This window comes from Rhododendron vialii, chromosome 11a (genome assembly GCF_030253575.1).
Source record: "Rhododendron vialii isolate Sample 1 chromosome 11a, ASM3025357v1".
Taxonomy (NCBI): Eukaryota; Viridiplantae; Streptophyta; class Magnoliopsida; order Ericales; family Ericaceae; genus Rhododendron; species Rhododendron vialii.
Genome location: NC_080567.1, coordinates 38,091,571 through 38,111,125, shown reverse-complemented (window position 1 = coordinate 38,111,125; position 19,555 = coordinate 38,091,571). Strand labels below are relative to the sequence as shown.

At 38.7% G+C, this 19,555-nt stretch overlaps 4 protein-coding genes across 4 annotated transcripts; 1 reads left to right on the top strand and 3 right to left on the bottom strand.

Annotated features, from left to right (window-relative positions):
- The first annotated feature begins 805 nt into the window (after positions 1-805).
- On the top strand, positions 806-1,929 carry LOC131308028 (snakin-2-like). The gene is made up of 3 exons (XM_058334833.1): positions 806-982; positions 1,084-1,114; positions 1,512-1,929. The coding sequence occupies exons 1-3, from the start codon at positions 896-898 to the stop codon at positions 1,691-1,693; spliced, it is 300 nt and encodes a 99-aa protein (XP_058190816.1). The 5' UTR covers positions 806-895; the 3' UTR covers positions 1,694-1,929.
- Positions 1,800-5,346, bottom strand: LOC131308026 (type III polyketide synthase B). The gene is made up of 3 exons (XM_058334830.1): positions 3,905-5,346; positions 2,956-3,324; positions 1,800-2,870 (listed from the first exon to the last, which is right to left on the bottom strand). The coding sequence occupies exons 1-3, from the start codon at positions 4,065-4,067 to the stop codon at positions 2,245-2,247; spliced, it is 1,158 nt and encodes a 385-aa protein (XP_058190813.1). The 5' UTR covers positions 4,068-5,346; the 3' UTR covers positions 1,800-2,244.
- Positions 5,347-5,488: 142 nt separating this feature from the next.
- On the bottom strand, positions 5,489-11,419 carry LOC131308027 (5'-methylthioadenosine/S-adenosylhomocysteine nucleosidase-like). The gene is made up of 8 exons (XM_058334832.1): positions 11,107-11,419; positions 10,953-11,016; positions 10,443-10,534; positions 9,512-9,618; positions 9,018-9,092; positions 7,466-7,540; positions 6,327-6,419; positions 5,489-5,955 (listed from the first exon to the last, which is right to left on the bottom strand). The coding sequence occupies exons 1-8, from the start codon at positions 11,186-11,188 to the stop codon at positions 5,758-5,760; spliced, it is 786 nt and encodes a 261-aa protein (XP_058190815.1). The 5' UTR covers positions 11,189-11,419; the 3' UTR covers positions 5,489-5,757.
- A 1,047-nt stretch (positions 11,420-12,466) lies between these two features.
- LOC131308025 (uncharacterized) lies at positions 12,467-17,317 on the bottom strand. Its single transcript, XM_058334829.1, has 5 exons — positions 16,878-17,317; positions 14,796-15,092; positions 13,866-14,081; positions 13,421-13,549; positions 12,467-12,823 (listed from the first exon to the last, which is right to left on the bottom strand). The coding sequence occupies exons 1-5, from the start codon at positions 17,130-17,132 to the stop codon at positions 12,611-12,613; spliced, it is 1,110 nt and encodes a 369-aa protein (XP_058190812.1). The 5' UTR covers positions 17,133-17,317; the 3' UTR covers positions 12,467-12,610.
- Between the last annotated feature and the right edge of the window lie 2,238 nt (positions 17,318-19,555).

Genomic DNA, 19,555 nt, shown 5'->3' with positions numbered 1-19,555 from the left:
AAGAAGATAATATTGTTCTATAATTCTAATTTGTAGATTGCTTTATGATGTGGGATAATAAGTACCATGACCGACCTCAGGTGCAATTGTTTAATAAAAAACTAGACGTGTCAATGATTTCATCACTCAGCTTTATGGGATATTATAAGCCATGTATTACTAAAACAATTTCTTGCCATAATGTTTTGTATGCGTGGTTGACGAGTATGACTGGTGGTATTTGGTAGGTGCAGGCAGGGCCAAATTGCCAGCCTTTTCTTATCCCCTGTTTTGCTTTTCTCCCCTGGCTTCGCCTGTGCATGCAAATTGCCATGCATGCCTCCTTCCGCGTTCTTGCTCCCCTTTTTGATTTGCCTTTTCCTTTTGTCATAACACACGGTGATGGTGATCGGGCCAGTTTACTCACGTGTCGATTAAAACTTGGAGATCAATCTCATCCCCCACTGGTGGAAGCACTAATAAAAAACAAAGTAAAATTTCGTAAAAGCTGACCCCATAAGAATTGATAGTATTTAAAAATTTTCAAACTTGAGACTTCAAAAGAAGCAAGCCCCCGGGTCTTGCTTCGGGCTTGTTCGTTGGGAAACTCAAAATTCCTGCGCACAATTTTCAATAAATTTTTTTCATCTCTCTCTTCACGCATTATTCTTAAAAATATCCTTCAAAACTCAAACCGAACAGGGTTTAGTCGGTTGATCTACTCTCTGCTTTTCGAATTGCCTTTGAGCGCCCCCTGCATGAGCCTGTCCACCTGCCACCTACTCTCTCCCCTCTCCCTCACTATAAATACGGTTCTTTTCTTCTTCATTTGCATCATACTACATCGCACAAAGTTCCCTTCTTTAATTACCAGTACACCTTTTCTCTTCACTCTTTTTTTGCAACAAGTTTGTCAATGGCCATCTCTAAAGCCTTAATTGCTTCAATTGTTCTCTCTCTACTTGTTCTTGACCTTGTCCAGGCTGCCCATGCCGATCAAGCGGTAAATATCTCAATCCCTCGAAATTACTTGTTAATCATATCCCGTTTTGATTAGGCTTTCAATACTTAATTTTGCTGACCATGCTACATGTATTGCTGCAGACTGGCTACACTCCGACCGGCAAGGCAATGAGTACGCAAATCCCCACTTTCCCTGTTATTGTGCTTTAGGAAAAAAAAACCCAATGATTTTTTCGTGACTTTGTTGTCTTTAATCCCTTCTTTTCATCAGTTTTTTTTTTGCCTTTTGAAAGCTGAAAAGCCAAATTCTATCGAAATTTTTCATGACTCTTTTTGGATGAAAAGAGAAACTGTAGTTTCTATCTTTGATACATCTCGTTGAGAAGAACAAGGAGAGTAAAAATTGTTCACTAGAACTTGAAAATGTTCGCCAAAAAGGAAAAATTCCGAACTTTTTTCTTTTCAAACATCACAAATACACGGTTTTACTATAGTTTATGGCACGACTACATGGGGACTAATCATACATATGATGCGTTTTTTGTTTTCTTGGATTTTTGTATGTATAGATTGCAAGGGAGCCTGTGCCACAAGGTGCAGCTTATCATCGAGGCCTAACCTGTGCAACAGGGCATGCGGAACCTGCTGCGCGAGATGCCAATGCGTTCCTCCCGGCACATCTGGGAATTACGATGCTTGTCCTTGCTACGCTACCATGACTACCCGCGACAACCGACGCAAATGCCCTTGATTTGCTTTCACTTATTTTGTGAAATGTCAGTGGAATGAATTTAAATTTGTGATCATATGAAGTAAAGGAATAAAGGGTCTATTTTTTTTCGTTTCGCTTTTTCCCCTTCTGTTTGTGGTCGTAATATATTTTAGTGAAAGTGTTTTGTGTTAGAAAGGTTTACCAGTCTATGAACTCAAGTTGTTGTATATTTGGATGTTTAGTTTTATAATACTGCAAATGTTTGTTCAGTAAAATTAAATTTCACCTCTCTCGCTTGTCACTACAGGGTCCCCGGGTCCCCCTATGAACGGTACGGTTGAGTTTTAGTGATCACAATTTCTGGCCAACTAGCTAAGGCCAAAGGTGAAAATGGTATTCTCAAGAATTCAATTCATATCTATTGTCCCCGAAGTTCTCTGTTTTTTATACAAATCAGGTAATCAGAAGATTCTGGGCATTCAAATCATAGCAATTTCATTTCAAGTTAAGGGAAAGCAATAATCAACGTTTTCAAAAGGAAAATCAGAAGAGAACAAATTGCAATGACATGTAAAAATGCAGCATAATTCTCAGCCAATGAGGTTTCTAGCAAGAATGCCCTCGAAAGTGATCCCAGGCCCAAAAGCCAGAATCAAACCCCATTCACTGTTCTCTTCCTTTTCTTTCTTCCTTTTCAGCTTCTCCTCCATCATATATTCCAGCACATACACTATGGTATTACTACTAGCATTCCCATAATCAGCCAGAGCCCTCCGACTCGGCCCGAGTTTCTCCGGCGACAGGCCCATCCTCTTTTCCAACCGGTTCAAAATCGCCGGCCCACCCGGATGGACGGCCCAAAACATTTTGTTATAGTCTTTTTCACCATAACCAATGACCTCCATTAGATTCCCACAAAATCCCTCAATGTTGTCCTCAATTATCTGTGGCAGTTCCTTATCCAGTTTGAAACTTATCCCCTCTTCCGTGAGTCGCCCGTCAATGATTTTCTCACTGTCTGGCAAGAAATTTTGAATCGACGTGTGTAGCTCGAAAAGAGGTCTTTCGATGCTTGAAACTGGATCAGAGCCTACTATCATAGCTCCGGCACCGTCCCCAAAAAGTGCAGCCCCTACTAGATCATATGGTCTTGCCGCGCTTGGTGGTTTGAACCCAATGACGGTTGTTTCAGAAGTTGCGAGCAAAACTCGACTACCTGCAAGGACAAAGCTAGAAACTTTACTAAGAGACCAAAGTGAGTACATTAGGATGAAAATAAACTTGAGTGGGCCTTGGCCTACCCGGGTTATTCTCAGCAATGTCCTTTGCAACGCGAAGCCCAGCCACGCCTCCAGAGCAGCCCATGAAGTAGAGCATGACCCGATGAGTTTTCGGGCTGAGCCCGAGCCCTTTGGCTAAATAAAGGTCACCAGCAGGAAGCCGGGCCTCACTCGAGGAAACATAGACCAAGTGGGTTATATCCGAGATGGGCCTGCCCCAGTCCTTGATGCAAGATTGAGAGGCTTCAATGGCCATTTGAGTGACGGCCTTGTTGCAGATTTCTAGCCTTTGGGTCACAGTGGGAAGGCCTTCAATGGCAAGCTCAGGATATGTCCTTAGGATCTCTTCTGACATCACCACGTACCTTGTTTTCACTGTGGTTGTTTTGCCTGTAATGTGCCATACAAAAGCCAGAAAATCCCAAGAAGATGTAATGAATACTAATGAAGAGAAAGAGAGAGAACTATCTTGTAGTATATTTTTGTTCACAAATTAGACGGCAAATGAGAGAAATGTGTGTACTAAAATTGGTGGAATTTGGTGAGAAACTAAAGTAACTGTTTCTATTTTTTTTTTTTCTTTCGTAGTTTTCATTGTTACAAAGATTGTCTATCGAAATACAAAGGGGGAGAGAGAATTCTCGTATTCGGCCGAGTTCACACACGTATTTTTACCTCACATGCTCATCTCAATGAGAGACCTCAATCGTTTCTTTTCTACTTTTACCCGTTATACTGAACAGCTACCATATTAGAAGACCCTGAGCACAGCTGATCACTTTATTTTGAGTTTTTCGCAAAATTTCTAAGGTAGGGTTAAATACCGAAGGAAGACTACATTAACATGGACTCTTTTTTATTTATTTTATAATTAAGGGTGTCCAGAACAACTTACACGCACCTCGATTAGTACATATTCACACAATAGTTAAACAGAAGAAGGAGGAGGAGGAGGAAGGGGTGTTATTACAGAGTCGAGTTAGCTTCTGCTTGAGTTCGGGATCATCACAGTTGGTATTCGTGAAGTACCCTTCAGCCAGAAACTCTTGCATCACAAGTTGCTGAGGGAATGCCTTCCCTAGAGCTAATATTGTAGCTTTGCCAGGTGTGGCCTTCTTCAAATCCCCGTTCATTCTCTCTCTCTCTCTCTCTCTCTCTCTCTCTCTGGTGATCAAGAATCAAGAGAGGAGGTTGAATTGATATTCTGTGTCCTCACTCTCTTTTGCAATGAAGAAAGGCAAAGGGTGTGCGCAATATATACACAGCTCCATTGCATTTTTTTAAATAAACACAAAAAAAGCAAGCACAAAGGAAATTATGGGTTTATCATTTCATATGAGAAGATAAAGGTGGGTTTGTTTGAAAGCATGAATTATGTGAATAAGGTTTTGCAGTTCTGGTAAAGGTTTGGTTTGGAGTTTGTAGACTCCAATCAAACGTGACAAAATAGTTTTAATTTCAACACGGAGACAATCAGCTCTTCAAAACCAAACCAAAAGAAATCGTTCGGTAAACAAACTCAATGTGTCATTGAGGAGCTAGATCTAGTCTTTGAATCGGTACGTTAGCAAGTCCTCTCGTTTACGCATCCTGTTCTCTGCCAATGAAAAAATCACCGGAAAACTTGATCTTCCATCAACTTAATTGGCGATATAAACTCGAGGACCGTCGAGGTACACTAACCAGTGAGGTGATTGTCAGTGTGTAGACAAGGATACTCTCCCATATGGCAAAAGTACATAAAATGATAACACATGTATCGACAAGGTCCAAAAATGAATTTAATCACAAGCTCTAGACTAGGCTCTACCCCAACGTGTGTTGCTACAAAAGGGGAAAAACGGAAAAACCCTTGCACGATAAAGTAGTACGCTTAGTAATGGCTTTTTGATTAACTAACTACGCGGCAAATAAGCAAAGCAATCTATACTATATATTAAGCAAAAGGGTCCGCTCTTTCAGACCACTCTTTTGTTTTGAAGTTCATCTTTTTGTATTTTGTTTTTGAAGTTTTATGCTTCACGTAAGGCATGTTTCTGGACTCGGAATAATAGCTAGACTTATGGATTTGCTGGTTTTCTAAGGAGATATCTAGTTTAATAGATTTGATTTCTCAAACAAATGGCTCTCGATCGGCTGTTGTGATGACTGGTGATACTGGGTTATGCATTCAAGGATAGCAGTGATACACCTTTGCGGAACTTGGCCCAAATATTCTATCCTAGTGAAGAAAGGAAGATTTGCCGAATCATGAGTCCAATCAGTACCAGTGGTTCTGGTTGATCTAAACTAGCACAACATCAAACCTAAATCAATCATGAATTAAATCACGTTGGCTGGTTTTGGTTTCAAGGATGCTATAATCTCCTAGAAGGATACAAGCAATGATTCCCGTTCATCTGCAAAAAATGATTCCCATTCAAAACAAACATGGCAGCAAAATAATGATATGCTATTACTGTTTTTTGGTTGGAATTTAGGCTAACTGTACCAGTCTTCGATATCTGGACTCGAAAAATTATCAGAACAAGTCTGCACCACTGCACCATCAAAATATTTAAATGCATCTTCGCATTGATCACTGTCAAACCAAAGATAGCATATCTTGGTTCCAGTTAGTCATTAACAACCATATAATGAAGAATCAAACAGATTTCCTCAACGATGACTCAAATCCTTACTGTTGGTTACTGCCAATGTTATTCTGTAGACAAATTCGTAGCTGTCACAAACCATTAGGCTGATCATGTGAAAAACATGTATGCTCGTCGAAAATAGTCAAAAAATGTGTTGTATTGAAAAATGCAACTCCAGTCAAATGCATCAAAGTTCGGAGAGGCACTTCCCATTGATGAAATCAACTACTTCAGTGACTGCTTGTTCAAGTGCAACAGTAACTGCTGCTAGATTCTGCAAAAATTCCTCAGCGGTTGGTTTGTCACCATCCACAATATCAGTGACCGCTTTGACAAATATTGCAGGGACTTTCAAAAGATCAGCTACATAAGCTACAGCTGCTCCCTGAAACCCAAATATTTACACAAGAAAGGGCTTACTGAATGCAGGTGTTCACTTCCATCAAGAGATTGAATCAATGAATTAACTATACACATTGGGTACAACATATTTTAGGTAAACTCTACCTACCTTTGGAAAATAGAAGGGCTAAAACATGCCCAAAAAAAGAAAGAAAGAAAATGGGGGTTGGAGAAAAAAAAAAGAAGCAACAACAATAAACAGCCCCCGACTCAAATTAATAGTTGGACTAAGAAAACTAATAATTTGACTCTCAAATAAACTTATCGGTTAAGTTGAGCACAAGAAGGAATGAATGCAACTATCCAAGGCAGTTTCAGGAGACCAACAAAAGAGAGACATAATTGAAAAGTTACCTCCATGTCTTTAATTGTAGCATCATTTGCAATGATTGATGCCTCATCCTGCGAAGACATATCTAAAGAGTCTCCAGTAGACAATTTGCCAACCTGAACAGTGCGCGATAAATGAAATTCTGATATAAAGTTGGTGCCAAGAAGACGCAATTAACCATCAGGTTTTCATACTAAAAGATAAGCTAAAATTGCACCCATTAAGCTCCATTTTCACAAGACAACACGTGTAAAGAGCCAGGAACATGGTAACTGGAGTACAAATCACTAGTCACTACTTTAGCATAACTATGGGCCCTAAGGGTACACAGAAGCGAATCATATTAATTGTTTAATTGGAATGTTGATTCTACCAATGGCGTATTGGCATGCAGAGGAAATAGTCCTATGAGGTGCACCCAAGCGAAAAAGGAAAACTTGGACAGGGACATGGAACTCCTAATCCCCTCATGAGGGAAGGGGGCTTGGAAATCACAAACTTTAAGAAGCTCAAGTGCTCAGATCTGTACGGGTGGTAATGTCTGTGCCTTAAAGTGGCCAGAAGTTCCCTTCTAGTTACCCATTGCCTAGAGGTTGTAATTTTGTGGGACCAATTTATTTGTACTCCTTGTTATCGCTCTCTTCACCTTTTGATGTATGGGTTTCCACTTCCCCCTAATTTCCAATGATCAAAAGAAAAGCAAACATGTATCATCTATCCCCGATTGAAAAGGTATGAGGTTAGGGGATGCTTTACACATTAACGTGGCCACAAATTCCCTTCTAGTCCCCACAAATTCCCTTCTAGTCCTCTCAATTCTCAACATACTACTTACCAAAAAAAAAAATTTCTCAACATACTACAAAAGGTGAGGTTTCAAAAGCCATCAACCTGTGCCTGACATACCAAATTGAGAAAACAATGTTGGCAACCAAAGTTTCCTTGCAAGCAATGTTTCATACGGTTGGATCAGAAAAAGATGCAGGACTTTCTGAACTCTAAAATGGGCAGTCTGACTGCGTTCAATGGATAAATACAAACCTTGCCTTTAGGCTGCAGAACTTCCTGCTGTTAAATACACCATAGTAATAGGCTAATAACACACAAAGATGGTTGATGAGGGTATAAATGCTACAAAAGCATTATAATGCACAATAATCACCTTTAGGCTAAGCCTCTTCGAGAGGTTGGGTGTTGAGAAAGCCTGCCGCAAACCAACTCCATACAGATCAAGAATCTGCAGAAATTAGGGAGAAGATGATTGAGCATAATATGCTGATAAAAGTTCGCCACAAAGCGATTTAGAACTTAGGAATACTAGATTACTATAGCATATTTAGTAGACTGATAAGGAAGTTAATGCCATTTCAAAAACCACAGGTGAGCTCCCCGGAATTATTTTCACAAGACGTAAGCATAATTACCAGGTTTTAAGTCAATAAGATTTAGAAAGCATCGATCCTGATAATAGGAAGAGAAGGATGTAGTTGATCTGCTAATGCAGGTTTGAGTACTGCTCATGACCGAATTCCACCCTCAAGGGGTTTCACAAGATTGTTTATTTAATACTTTAGCAGAAGACATTATCAATTATATCCCAGTGGTATATATGATTTCTATACGGCTTAAAATGCCTTCTGCTTGCATTTACAAAGCTATCAATCGAATGTAGATTATCCTAGGAGCCGGCATACAGGCACAATTAATGAAATCTAAGTGGGGCTTCATGTCAGTAAAGCATAGCTATTAAGCTCTTCAACCACTATTTGACAAGTATATAATGCAAGCCATGAATTATAATGTTTTCTGATCTACACGGTTAATACGACTTAATTTCCACGGTTAATATGACTTAATTTCTCTTTTCTGTAATCACATATGCAGTTGAGTCCTCAAATCAAGATGTTTGGACTCCCAAATCTGAAATTTTAAGCGCTAGTTTCAAATTTTGCAGTACCTAACAGAGAACTGCAACAAAGCTAATAGAATGCCAATACGATTTTCGCACATCTTACATTTCAAAATGGTTACGAGGGACCAATGAACTCTAGTAGTAGCCTTTCCTTCATAGACCTAGTAGTCTTTGGAAAAGATACTGACTGCAACAGCTTTTGCAGAAAAGTATAATGTGATGCCATCAGTTCTTGGTTCTGAGGATGAAATTCAAAAATAGAGGGCCCCAGGAGAAAGACATATACTTGGCCAATATTTGGCTTTTAAGGTCACAAATACTTGTAGACACCCATTTTACCGTGAAAAAAATGATAGTGAAATGCATTAACTACACCAGCTATGTTTGTTTGTTTTTTCCTGCAAAACACACTCCTCTTCTTTTGTAATTGCATTGGGGAAGGGTGTCCACTGGATGTGCCAATAAGCCAAGCAATCTCATTTATACTGGAGTTTGAGCCTTGATTACTAGAAAGGCTACAAACTTGCTCCAAATGGAGCTAGAGAAAGGGCAGTCAAAGAAGAGATAGGTGAGTTCTATGTTCGGGGAGAAGGCAAGTAGGAGAAGAGAGAATCCCTAATATCATTAGACTATAAATAGTTCTGAGCTTCCCCTTAATGGCCGCCCAAAAGATAAATCCATGTCCCGGTATACTCCCTAAGGTTTGGCGTTGATCCCCTAGAAAACTTGAGGAGCTTTACTTAACAATTAAGCATTTAACAATTACAAAGCTGAAAACTTAGAAAGAAAAACAAATACTTACAGGGATAGGTATCCTTCTATCATGGAAAGCAACTTCTGAAGCAAGGAATATATCACTAATAGCAGCTCCTTTGGCCTGAAAACGTTTAACATTAATATGGAACTAGAAATCAGAGCACTTAATCATACATAATTCATGAGTTTGTGGAATGACATTTGAAAACAAAAGCAAGTTTAAGGAATTATGTAGCAGAATTTTCATCTCTTTGTACATTGAATTTTTATAACCAAAACAGAAACATGAATTGGAAAGATCTAAGTGGAGAGGGCATGGTAAACCAGAGGTCCCTTTACGAGAGAGAGAGAGAGAGAGAGAGAGAGAGAGAGAGAGAGAGAGTTGTAAATAATGATCTTCAGAAACTTGGTACAAGATCAAAATACTCCATGGCATAAGAGAACAAACACAATGGTTGCAATAATGGAAAATCTCAATGATGATTTCAACTCGCAAATAGCAAAAACAGTAAGAATAAATTCTGGCGACACAGATTAAACCTTAAAGCCACCAGCTGTGCCAGCATTTATGATAAGGTCTGGCTGTAATGCTTGGATGGAAGCATAGGTCACAAGGGACGCAGACACTGTGCCTACACTATCAACTCCTGAAAAAGTTCAAGGACTCAGCAACATACAATCCAGGATGAACTAGTGATGTCAAATAGAAATGCACAAATAAGAAGAATAAAATTCAGTAACTACCAAGTACATATCCTAATTCATGGTTAAATATCCGAAATGTATGCTGATTCACAAATAAAATCAAACTATCAAGTACATTTCTTAATTCGTGGTAAATATTTGAAATGTATATTCGAAAGAGTGTGAATTGAAACTAATAGCAACCCTTTAATATGCTTGCTCACTTATTTTGTTGTTGGACTCATCAAATCCAAAAACATAACGACCTAATGGCGCTACTATGCTCCTGCAGTAATATGTTCTGTCCTTGTATATTGTGGGGACCGTTAGGAACCATCAGAATAAAAAAGATTGTGTCAAATACAGTATTCCGTATTCCTAGTTACAGCTTAACCCACAAACCATAGCCCCGAGGAAAACTGCTCAAAGTCCCAGACTAAAGGTACATAACACATCAAACATTTTGCTAGGCTTGAAGGCTGGATTAAATTTGATTAGCTAAACATAGGTTGCATCAGCCAAACATTTCCCATGGCTGACAATTCTTCCAGCAATGACAAAGATTGTAACTTGAACACAATTAAGCACAAAGACCAACAGAAAGAATGCATTGGTTAAGGAGTACATCTGTTCACAGATTATTTTTCTCAAACGACTTGGAATTCAGAAACAGGGACCCGTAAGAGCTTACTAACAATGGGATAGAAAAATGTGCACCAAATTGCCAAAGCAAATTATCAATCATTTTGATGAACCTAAAGGAAAAATGTTGAAAGCCAATACTCACCCAAAGCTGTATCTTTTCCGGGCCAAATTATGTTAATATTAAGGTCTTTGTAAGTTCCACGATACCGAACCCAAGGAACTTCCGTAGGGAACCTGCACAGTTATGCTTAAAATATAACTAAAACCCGATTAACTGAGAACACATATACTCAAAGGAAGCAGAGTCTGGTAACTTGCACATAGAATAAGAAGAAGAACAAAAACTGATAACAAATAGAGACCATTCCATTCACCTACTGAAATAAACCAATGAACAAGAAAAATAGAGGAAAATACAGACTTTCTGGGGGAAACAAAACATTAGGGCCAGTTTGAATATATGTAAATCTATGCGTTTCCAACCTTGCAGGGCAGTAAGAAAACAACTGAAAATCAGATCACAAACCATATATCCAAAATGAACTTAAATAGAGATCGATAAAACAAGGTCCCAAGCATAATTAATACTACTACCAGTTAAACATAAATCGCCGTAGTTATTTTACGAGAAGGAAAAAAATAAGAAACTGACACGGAATCTTGGTCCTCCTTAAGCTGGAACTTGTTCACGAGAGGAAGCGCTTCAGTCTGCATAGCTGGGGTATAGTATTCAAGAGCAAAATCAGTCAATAGCTAAACTGATACATGCGTATACCTGCACTCCAATTACATCGGATTTAACTCACCGATCAGGATGACGATGGTGGAAATGGGGCGCTTCTCGGATTCGGAAGCCATGGACTCTTCTGGACGTTCAGGAGGAACCATTCGAACAGCCTGGTCTTTCCAATGTCCCCGGAGGAGAGAGAGAGAGAGAGAGAGAGAGAGATGTATTATTGTGATTGTGAACCTAACCTGGTGTGCTCAGTTCCAATCAATTCGTGAGAGAGAGAGAGAGAGAGAGAGGATGGATCCAGTAGTAGAAATTACGAACAGGTTTCTTGTAGGGACCACCATGACTAACAAAGCACCCTCCAGGTCTCCACTCCTGCTGGTCCCGCCAATCAGGTATAGTAGAACTGGAGAACCATGATGGATTTGGGGAAAATTTTAAAAAGCCACTGAACTATTGCTAAAATGTTTCATAAGCCTCCAAATTTCAATAAATGTTAATTAGACATCTGAATTTGTTCAAATTTCATCAATTAAGTTTTTGCCGTCTATTTCCGTCAATGCACAAACCGAGCAAGCCTAGCTGGCAGGATGGACAGTCACGTGAGGGTCACTCCCTCTTCTTACCCAGAGGATATTGCATGTGGAGGGAAATAAATCCCCGATTCCCGCCATTACCCACCCTCAACTCTCCCTATTTATACACAGTTGCGATCCAAACTTCCATTTTCACTCCCTCCCTCCTTCACTAGTTCCAGACCCTATTTTGTTTTACTTCTTCCATAACAATCTCAAAAAACCAAATTAAAAATCAGATCTTTCAACAGAGATTGTAACTAATGAAAACATAAACAGAGAATAAATAGAGAGAGTGACGACGCGTAAACCAACATCCCTGTGATTCCAGAATCCAAAATCTCGCTCAATTTCCTACACGCTTCGACCTTTATGGGCCACGTATGCATCATCCGTTTGTGCATTGACGGAAACAGACGGCAGAGAGTTCATTGATGAAATTTTGACAAATCCAGAGGTCTAATTAATATTTATTGAAGTTTAGAAGTTTATGAGACATTTTGACGATAGTTTAGAAGCTTTTTTGAAAATTTTCCTTTAACGTGAGCGACACGTTGCTTAGTTTGGATGGAAACTTGAAACAAAAAATTCAACTTAAAAAACACTCATTACACCTATTTTCAACCATTATTTTCATATCTCTCCTCACTCTCCAATCATTATTCCCATTTCTCTCTATCTCTCTTCACTCATTACCCATATCTCCAATCATTACCCTATTTCTCTCTTAACTCATTACCCCAAAAACCAAATTCAAAAATTCATCCAAACACAATAGTGTGAAAATCCACACAAATGTGTGTTGAAAAAAGCATAAATAGACGGTGAATAAACTCCATTTAAAACTATTTCTCATTATTAGAGTGAACAAAACATTTTATTAGCGAAATCAAGTGAACCAAACATTACATTACTATTAATTAGAAACTACTGACCGCTCCCTTAACCAGGGTTTTCTTGATATGCAACTTATGATCAGATACATAGGTTACGATATATACACTATGAAGAAGCAGATGGTTGCAAGAGGGTGGAAGCAGAAGCAATGGGCTCATGAACAACTGAATTTGTAGAGACAGAGATTATGTTGCCTTCTAACTGCAACATCAGACTCCCTAGTATTTCTGTCAGTAACTTCTTGAACTCCTCTTCTTTGACCAACTGCCCATCATCTGCATCCAACATCTTCATCACCGATGCGACAGCATGATCCATCTGCAAATTTATATCATCAAATTAAGTGAGATACGGCTACAATAGAGACAAAAACAATATCTACGCCACAATATTATTTGCTTTGACCAACTCTTCTATTTTATTTTACTATCACGTAACACATAGTTATTGTAACAGACACAGCTACAACGTACAAAAAAAGTTTGGTTGACCGAAGAACAACAGAAGTTTATTGTTGGAACAAAGTTCAGAAATTTTCTCTAAAATGTTCACTAAAAGTACTCTAATTGAGTTGGTCTTGTTTTGAGGATTGCGAGTAATTGGACTTTGGCTCAAGAAAATTGTGTTTGTTCACGCGTATGAGAACAGGTTGAATATTGTGAAGAGGACTATTAGCCAGCTAAACACACTCTTTGACTCGTTTTTAGTGCTTTAAACTTTTCCAACATCTCGTAACAAACATATATCAAGAATTGTACGTAAGTTATAATGATCACATTCGAAAAATGTTTGATCGATGTTGTAGCTTAATACGCAACTCACACGTAATAAGTAAGGTCCACCAAATCAATGTCGTGCAAGATGCTGCATGTAACCATGAGTACTCTATAATGTTGTTATATGTTAGTTGTGTACCTCATCAACTGCACCAAATGGAGGTAATCCCGCTGATGGGGCCACCACATCCAACGCCACCCGCAGATACTCTTTGGGCATTTTCCCGTTACGGTCTTTAGGAATATTTTTCACAGTTGCTTCCAGTGTCTGAATCACAAAACAAAATAGCAACAATTGTTCATTAAGAAGCCTGATCTCTCACATCCATGGAGATCATAGGTATCATTCAGATCTCTCAAAACCAAGGAGATGATCAAAACAAATCAAACTTTTGTAACCATTTGGTAAAAGAAAAACAAATGCAAATTTTTGTTTGCATAAAAAGCAGGGCACATCAGAAAACAACAAAGGAGGAATGCCAGTCGATATAAAATAGGTGAAGTGTATGAGTAGCAAATAATGTGTTCCGTATCTAGTTTTCAAGTTATTCCGAAATACACAAAGAAAACAATACGTCACTAACCTTGTCCAATTCAAATTTGTTTGATAGAAGTCTCTTAATGCCGCTGCCATCGAAGGTATTTTCAGTGTGGGCAACAATCACTGGCTGCTCCTTGAGTTTCTGAGCCACTCTCTCAGCTGCTTTGTGAAACTCTTTTAAAAATACCTCTTGAGAAATGGGTTGCTGATCATATCCACCATCAGATTGGACAGCTGGTTCTATGATGTTGCTCATAACCTTCTCAAATATAGAAAATTAAGAACACCAAGGAAGTACCGAAAGAAAACAACAATGGTGAGAAAATTGCTAACATTGGTTGCACAAGTACAGAGCTATGAATCACAAAAACTGTACGTCTGATGACTCTGATCACAAGGGAGGGTTCCGGTGCGCTAACATTCCACATTTTGTAGAATCCACTCCTTGTTAAAGTAGGCCTTGTGGCTCAGTCACCAGAGAGAATTTAATACGGACACTCCAAACTATCATACGGCAATGTTTCATTTCCATTCCTTTTCACTTGAGTGCGACGAAATTTCATACACATCAACACAAGAACATGGTGATCAAATGTTGCGTAAAGAATGTCTGTTCTTATTTGAAAATTTAATCCCTCTCAACAATGAGAAACATACATTTGGAACCCCCCCTCCAAGAAAAAGCAAACACAAATGGACTAATCTGGAGGAGTGAAAATGGACATTGTAGAATTTCGAAATTCAGGGTGCATGTCTACATGCAAGCTATATAGTTACTTGATACTATCAAGGGGTTAGCTACTTGATAGTATGTGATTCAAAGACTAATGCTTTTCACAATGACAAAGTACCAAGAAAACAAATGTAGGTACAATATTGATTTACAACTTCTTCTTTTTTCGATGGATGCCTTTTACTTGTATATTTATGTGAAATTTATATCACTTTTCTCGACTAAAACAAGTGAACTTACCCAAGAATCTGAAGCAGGAGGCACTCCTTGCTCCACTGTAAGTTTTTCAAATCCCTTGATTATATAGTCTTTGAGGGATCCCTCGGGCAACTCTATCTGCGAAAATTTGGAAACCATCTCGAATTCAAAGTTCGAGCTCCTTATAAACTCCGAGAGGTCTTCCCCGTCGATGCGAAGAATGACAATCGGGTCCCTCTTCAATCCAGCAGCCATGCCTATTAGAATGTCTGAAAGCACCACTTTGAACTCTGTTTTGGTCACTTTTTCTTGTTTTCCATGGGTGAATTCACTCAGCACCTGGATGTATAAAACATGTTAATCATATGTTGAGAGTCCCATTCCATGGCCTACCAAAGATGTAATTATGACAAAGCACAAGGGGAAAAAGATACAGCGATCATCATTATCATTACATGAGAAAAGCACATTGCTTCAAATAAACTATGGCAAGTCTTAAAAAAACAACTAAATGCACCGCCTAAAAACAGCTAGCCCAATATCTTAGCAAGTAGTAATACTAATCAGTCATCGTGCAACATTTTCTTTTTAACTAGATTGTTATGGGGGATTTGACCAATTATTACCTATAGGTCCTGTGTCCTCCGGCCGTCTGGACATAGGAGTGAAAAGTTCTAGCCAACTGGCTGTTGCGGAAACTAAGGATCAAACCAGAACACAAACACACACACAAACACAGAGACAAAGATTTACGTGGTTCCCCAAAATCGGGTACGTCCACGGGGTAAACCGGAGCAATTATTCAAACAAAGGAAGCTTTACAAGTGAGGTCTCTCACCTCACCACACTCTCTCATCTCTGACCTACATTTCTACTGCAAACAGACCTCACAATTTCCTTCAATGGTCTCTCACTCAAGAGAGATACAAACCCCAAGCAGAGGACTCCAATTTATAGCCAAAACCTGGAGCCCTATTCATGAGCCACGAGAGGCTCATTTACTGCAATCCCATGCCTGGGATTTTCAAGATTTAGGCAAATCTTTTGAAGTCTACAAAGGCTGCCAAGGCTGCCATCTTTGACCAATGAGAGAATTGGAGCCACACTTCAGCAGCCCATGTGCTGATTTCAACACTGGCATCCGTCCGATCCAATCAGGCGATCAAATTAATTATAGATACATGGGTTTATTTAGTCGATTTATTACTCATTAGTCAACCTTCAAAAAAATCTTTTGGATTGAAGAAAAAGTCGCTTAGATTTATCCATGATTTTTAAAAAAGAAAAAAAGTGAAGTTGGTGTTTTGTATATTTTAATATTAAAATCATGATATTTTGAGATATCAATTACTATTAGAGTTGGAAAATGGATTTGGTGAAAGACAAAAAAGAAAGGGATAAGGGCAATTATATATGTGCATGATACCAGAGTACGTAATGGAGAATAGTGGAGTAGTAATTTTTAGTTGGGGTATTTCATGTGTTGTGTCGGCAAAGGGAAAATATCTACTTAATGTTTTCTGTCGACCTATTCTATATTCCCTATTATATTGTTTACAGAGGGATTACCCACCAAAATGCAAGGTTGTTTCCGTAGTGGAGCTTTGGGCTCAATTACTAACTTGTGCAGGGTTTGTTCGAGCCAACACGGCTTATAATCGGGCTATTTTATTGCGGAAGGAACAAGCCATAAGAGAGCTCTGTTGCACCTGTATTAGTGGTTTAAGGTTCAACCAATCGCAGAAGGCTTGAATCTCCTCGAAGATAATTTTGTTATCACTCAATATGGGAAAATGTGACGACAATATAGAATTAGCCTTTTCCAAACTCATCTATATATCAAGCCAAATTGAAGGTGTGAGAATTTTGTTTGACTATGAGTTTGAGAAATTAAAATTACTGATCATGACAAAGATAATTCCTCACGAATAACTGACCTCTGTAGACCTCCCATACTTGGCCCAAGAATTCACTCTCACACTTGAAGAAGCATGAAAACTCAACAAGCAAATGTTTTGGGCATGCATGTACATACAGCTGCAGGTGTATCTCTACATTATGTGTGTGTGTTGAGACTTGAGAGAGAGAGAGAGAGAGAGAGAGAGAGAGAGAGAAACAAATTACCTCAGAGTAGATATGGTCAGAATCAGGAGAAGCACCCTGAGAAGGCAAGCCAAGAGCAGCACCGATATCAGCGACAGCGGGTTGTAACTCCTTCACGGAGAGCTTACCATCGCCGTCTCGATCCAACTCTTGGAACTTGTGATCCACAAAGTTACTGAAAACTTGATCGTTCCCAACCAACTCCATTATGTCCGAACCGTCCATCACCTCACCCCCACTTTTCTTCTTCATCGTCACACTATTCTTCCCTGCCATTATTTACAACTGCCCACCAGTCTGTTAAGTATATCTTTTTTTTTTAGTGCGAGACTCTCGTGTTACACCAAGAGAGAGAGAGAGAGAGAGAGAGAGAGATATTTTGGTGTTGCGTGTGCGAGAGAGAGAAGGCAGAGGTTTAAAAGGAGAGGGGAATGCCTGGAGTGGAAAAAAGATAGAACCATAAATCGAGACATTTTGAGTTCGAAATTTAATATTAGTAACCGACTAGCCCTTTGAGATGAGGTCGGAAGAGAGTAATTTTGTGAGAATTCCCTAATCTCGGCTTGCATGATCTGAATTTGACCGGATCAAAAGGGGAATAGTTTTTATTTAAACACGAAGAAAAATAATTAATGTGCGGGTAAATTGTCCCGAAAATTCTTGGCGGTAAAAAAAAAAAAAAAAAAAAAGCAGGGATGGACCAGCCACGAATGATGAGTGCGTGGAGGGGACACGTGGGACGGTTTGGAAAGAGGTAGTAGCAGGGAAGGCTGGAAATTTGACTTTGTTTTTTTGGTCGGCCTTTAATTGGATAACGCGTGGATTCTGACAGGCTAACCTGTTCTGGGGTGCGTATAAAGCACGGAATGCAGTTACGTAACGTGGCGCACGGACAAGAAAGAGACACCGTCGGACCCAATAATTAATAAATAATTTGTTGGATTCTCCACAGACCGGCCCCGTCCAGTTGGGCCTACCGTCGCATAAATACTTAAATTTTCTTTACTTAACGTCCCATTTCAAAACACCTTCTTAAAAAATAAATATTTATTTTATATTTTTAAATTTACAAATAATGTAAATAAAAAATAATTTTTTTGCACCTTATAAAAGATCTCGATACGATTTATCAAACAAAATTTATATTACCAAAAAAATTATTTACGTAAACATATTATTTTTAAGCTTGAAATTGCCTTCTTAAAAAATAAATACTTATTTTTAATTCCGAAATGGGGCCTATTGCACATTTATATAGAATTCATTTAGTTTTTTGTTGTTCTATATAAACCTTGTGCAAATGTGCAGTGGTGGAGGAGTTGGGGTACACATGATGTCCCAGGATAACTCATGATATAGCCTGATTTTATGCTATGTACGAAATGACTAAAAGAGAAGTTGATTTCATTTTTCATTTGAAGATTAGGGACGTCCAGATCAACTTATGCGCACTATGATTAGGATATTCACAAAAAATTCCTTCTTGCAGTTTGACTCCAATAGATGGGAAAGACTACAATACACACCCCTTACTTGAATGTGTATCATATACACCCCCAAAATGTTATGAATTATAGAGAAAATGTTACGAATCGTATTGCTAAAAAGTTACGAATCTTATAAAGGTTACGAGATACACAAAAATGTTATGAATCATAATGAAAATGTTACGAATCATACTGCTGAAAAGTTATGAATTATAGAGCAAAAGTTACGAAACAAGCTAAAATGTTATGAATGAACCATAAAATAGGTGCATATGGTATACCCTTTTAAGGGGTGTGTATTGTAGACTTTCCCCCAATAGATTGTCAAGTTTTGAATTGAAATGTCTAAGTTAATAACTCTTCCTTGTTGGCAACTCAAGATTTCTTCTTCTTTTTTTTTTAAAAGTAAAAAACTTTACCTAAGTTGTTTGTCCGTTAAACCTTTTCTTCCTCGAGTTTTTTGGATTTTGGAAAATAATAAGTTGGCTAAAACAGTGGCTTTCTTTTGGTGGTATTTTGCAATAAAAATGCAAGCTAAAAAATTGTAATTGGAATAGGAGGCTAGTATTTAGTATAAGAGAGAGAATACGCACTAAAAAAAAACAAAGGCAACATCAACGGGTTGGCCTGGTGGTCAAAGTCGAAGACTCAGGGATTTGCTCTCTCCTAAGTTCTTAAGTTTGAAACCGCACAAGTGTTATCAACACATTTGGGGTAATTCCATACGGAGTAATTGCCCCTACTTTTATTGGACTCCTCGCAAGTAGACTGTAGATTTGGGTCTCTACAATTAGTCGAGGTGTGCATAAGAAACTAAGAAGAAGGCATTTTTTGAAACAAATTGAAGTATCTAATATTTAGGTTCCGGGGGTTCTATAGTGAATCCCCCGTACTACACGCGTAGTGCGGTCAATTATAGACGGTTCGAATTTGTTGAAGCTCGGATTAAATCCGAATCCTTCATATTAAGATGGACGATCGTAATCCACTGCACTACTGCAACTCCCAATCCCAATATTCACGAGTTGGCATTTTTTACACGAGATTTGGCATGGATTGACCCAGATCGGACAAAAGATTTGGCATGAGAAAGTTCTGGCACCTCAGTAGAAACATACGTGTCCTACTTGTGTGTCACTAGAATTTTCCTTCTTTTAAAACTCTTTCTTAATGGACTACAGTAATTGGTTACCCTCCACCGACTCTTGAGAG

Coding starts and splice junctions, on each gene's coding strand:
- LOC131308025 (XM_058334829.1), bottom strand. CDS start 17,132: ATGGCAGGGAAGAATAGTGTGACGATGAAGAAGAAAAGTGGGGGTGAG. Junction 15,093..16,877: donor CTGACCATATCTACTCTGAG/GTAATTTGTTTC, acceptor TTATACATCCAG/GTGCTGAGTGAATTCACCCA. Junction 13,550..13,865: donor ACAAATTTGAATTGGACAAG/GTTAGTGACGTA, acceptor TTTGTGATTCAG/ACACTGGAAGCAACTGTGAA.
- LOC131308026 (XM_058334830.1), bottom strand. CDS start 4,067: ATGAACGGGGATTTGAAGAAGGCCACACCTGGCAAAGCTACAATATTA. Junction 3,325..3,904: donor GCAGAAGCTAACTCGACTCT/GTAATAACACCC, acceptor GGCACATTACAG/GCAAAACAACCACAGTGAAA. Junction 2,871..2,955: donor CATTGCTGAGAATAACCCGG/GTAGGCCAAGGC, acceptor TTGTCCTTGCAG/GTAGTCGAGTTTTGCTCGCA.
- LOC131308027 (XM_058334832.1), bottom strand. CDS start 11,188: ATGGTTCCTCCTGAACGTCCAGAAGAGTCCATGGCTTCCGAATCCGAG. Junction 10,535..10,952: donor AAGGAGGACCAAGATTCCGT/GTCAGTTTCTTA, acceptor ATAACTGTGCAG/GTTCCCTACGGAAGTTCCTT. Junction 9,619..10,442: donor CGGAAAAGATACAGCTTTGG/GTGAGTATTGGC, acceptor GAACTTTTTCAG/GAGTTGATAGTGTAGGCACA.
- LOC131308028 (XM_058334833.1), top strand. CDS start 896: ATGGCCATCTCTAAAGCCTTAATTGCTTCAATTGTTCTCTCTCTACTT. Junction 983..1,083: donor CTGCCCATGCCGATCAAGCG/GTAAATATCTCA, acceptor GTATTGCTGCAG/ACTGGCTACACTCCGACCGG. Junction 1,115..1,511: donor TCCGACCGGCAAGGCAATGA/GTACGCAAATCC, acceptor TTGTATGTATAG/ATTGCAAGGGAGCCTGTGCC.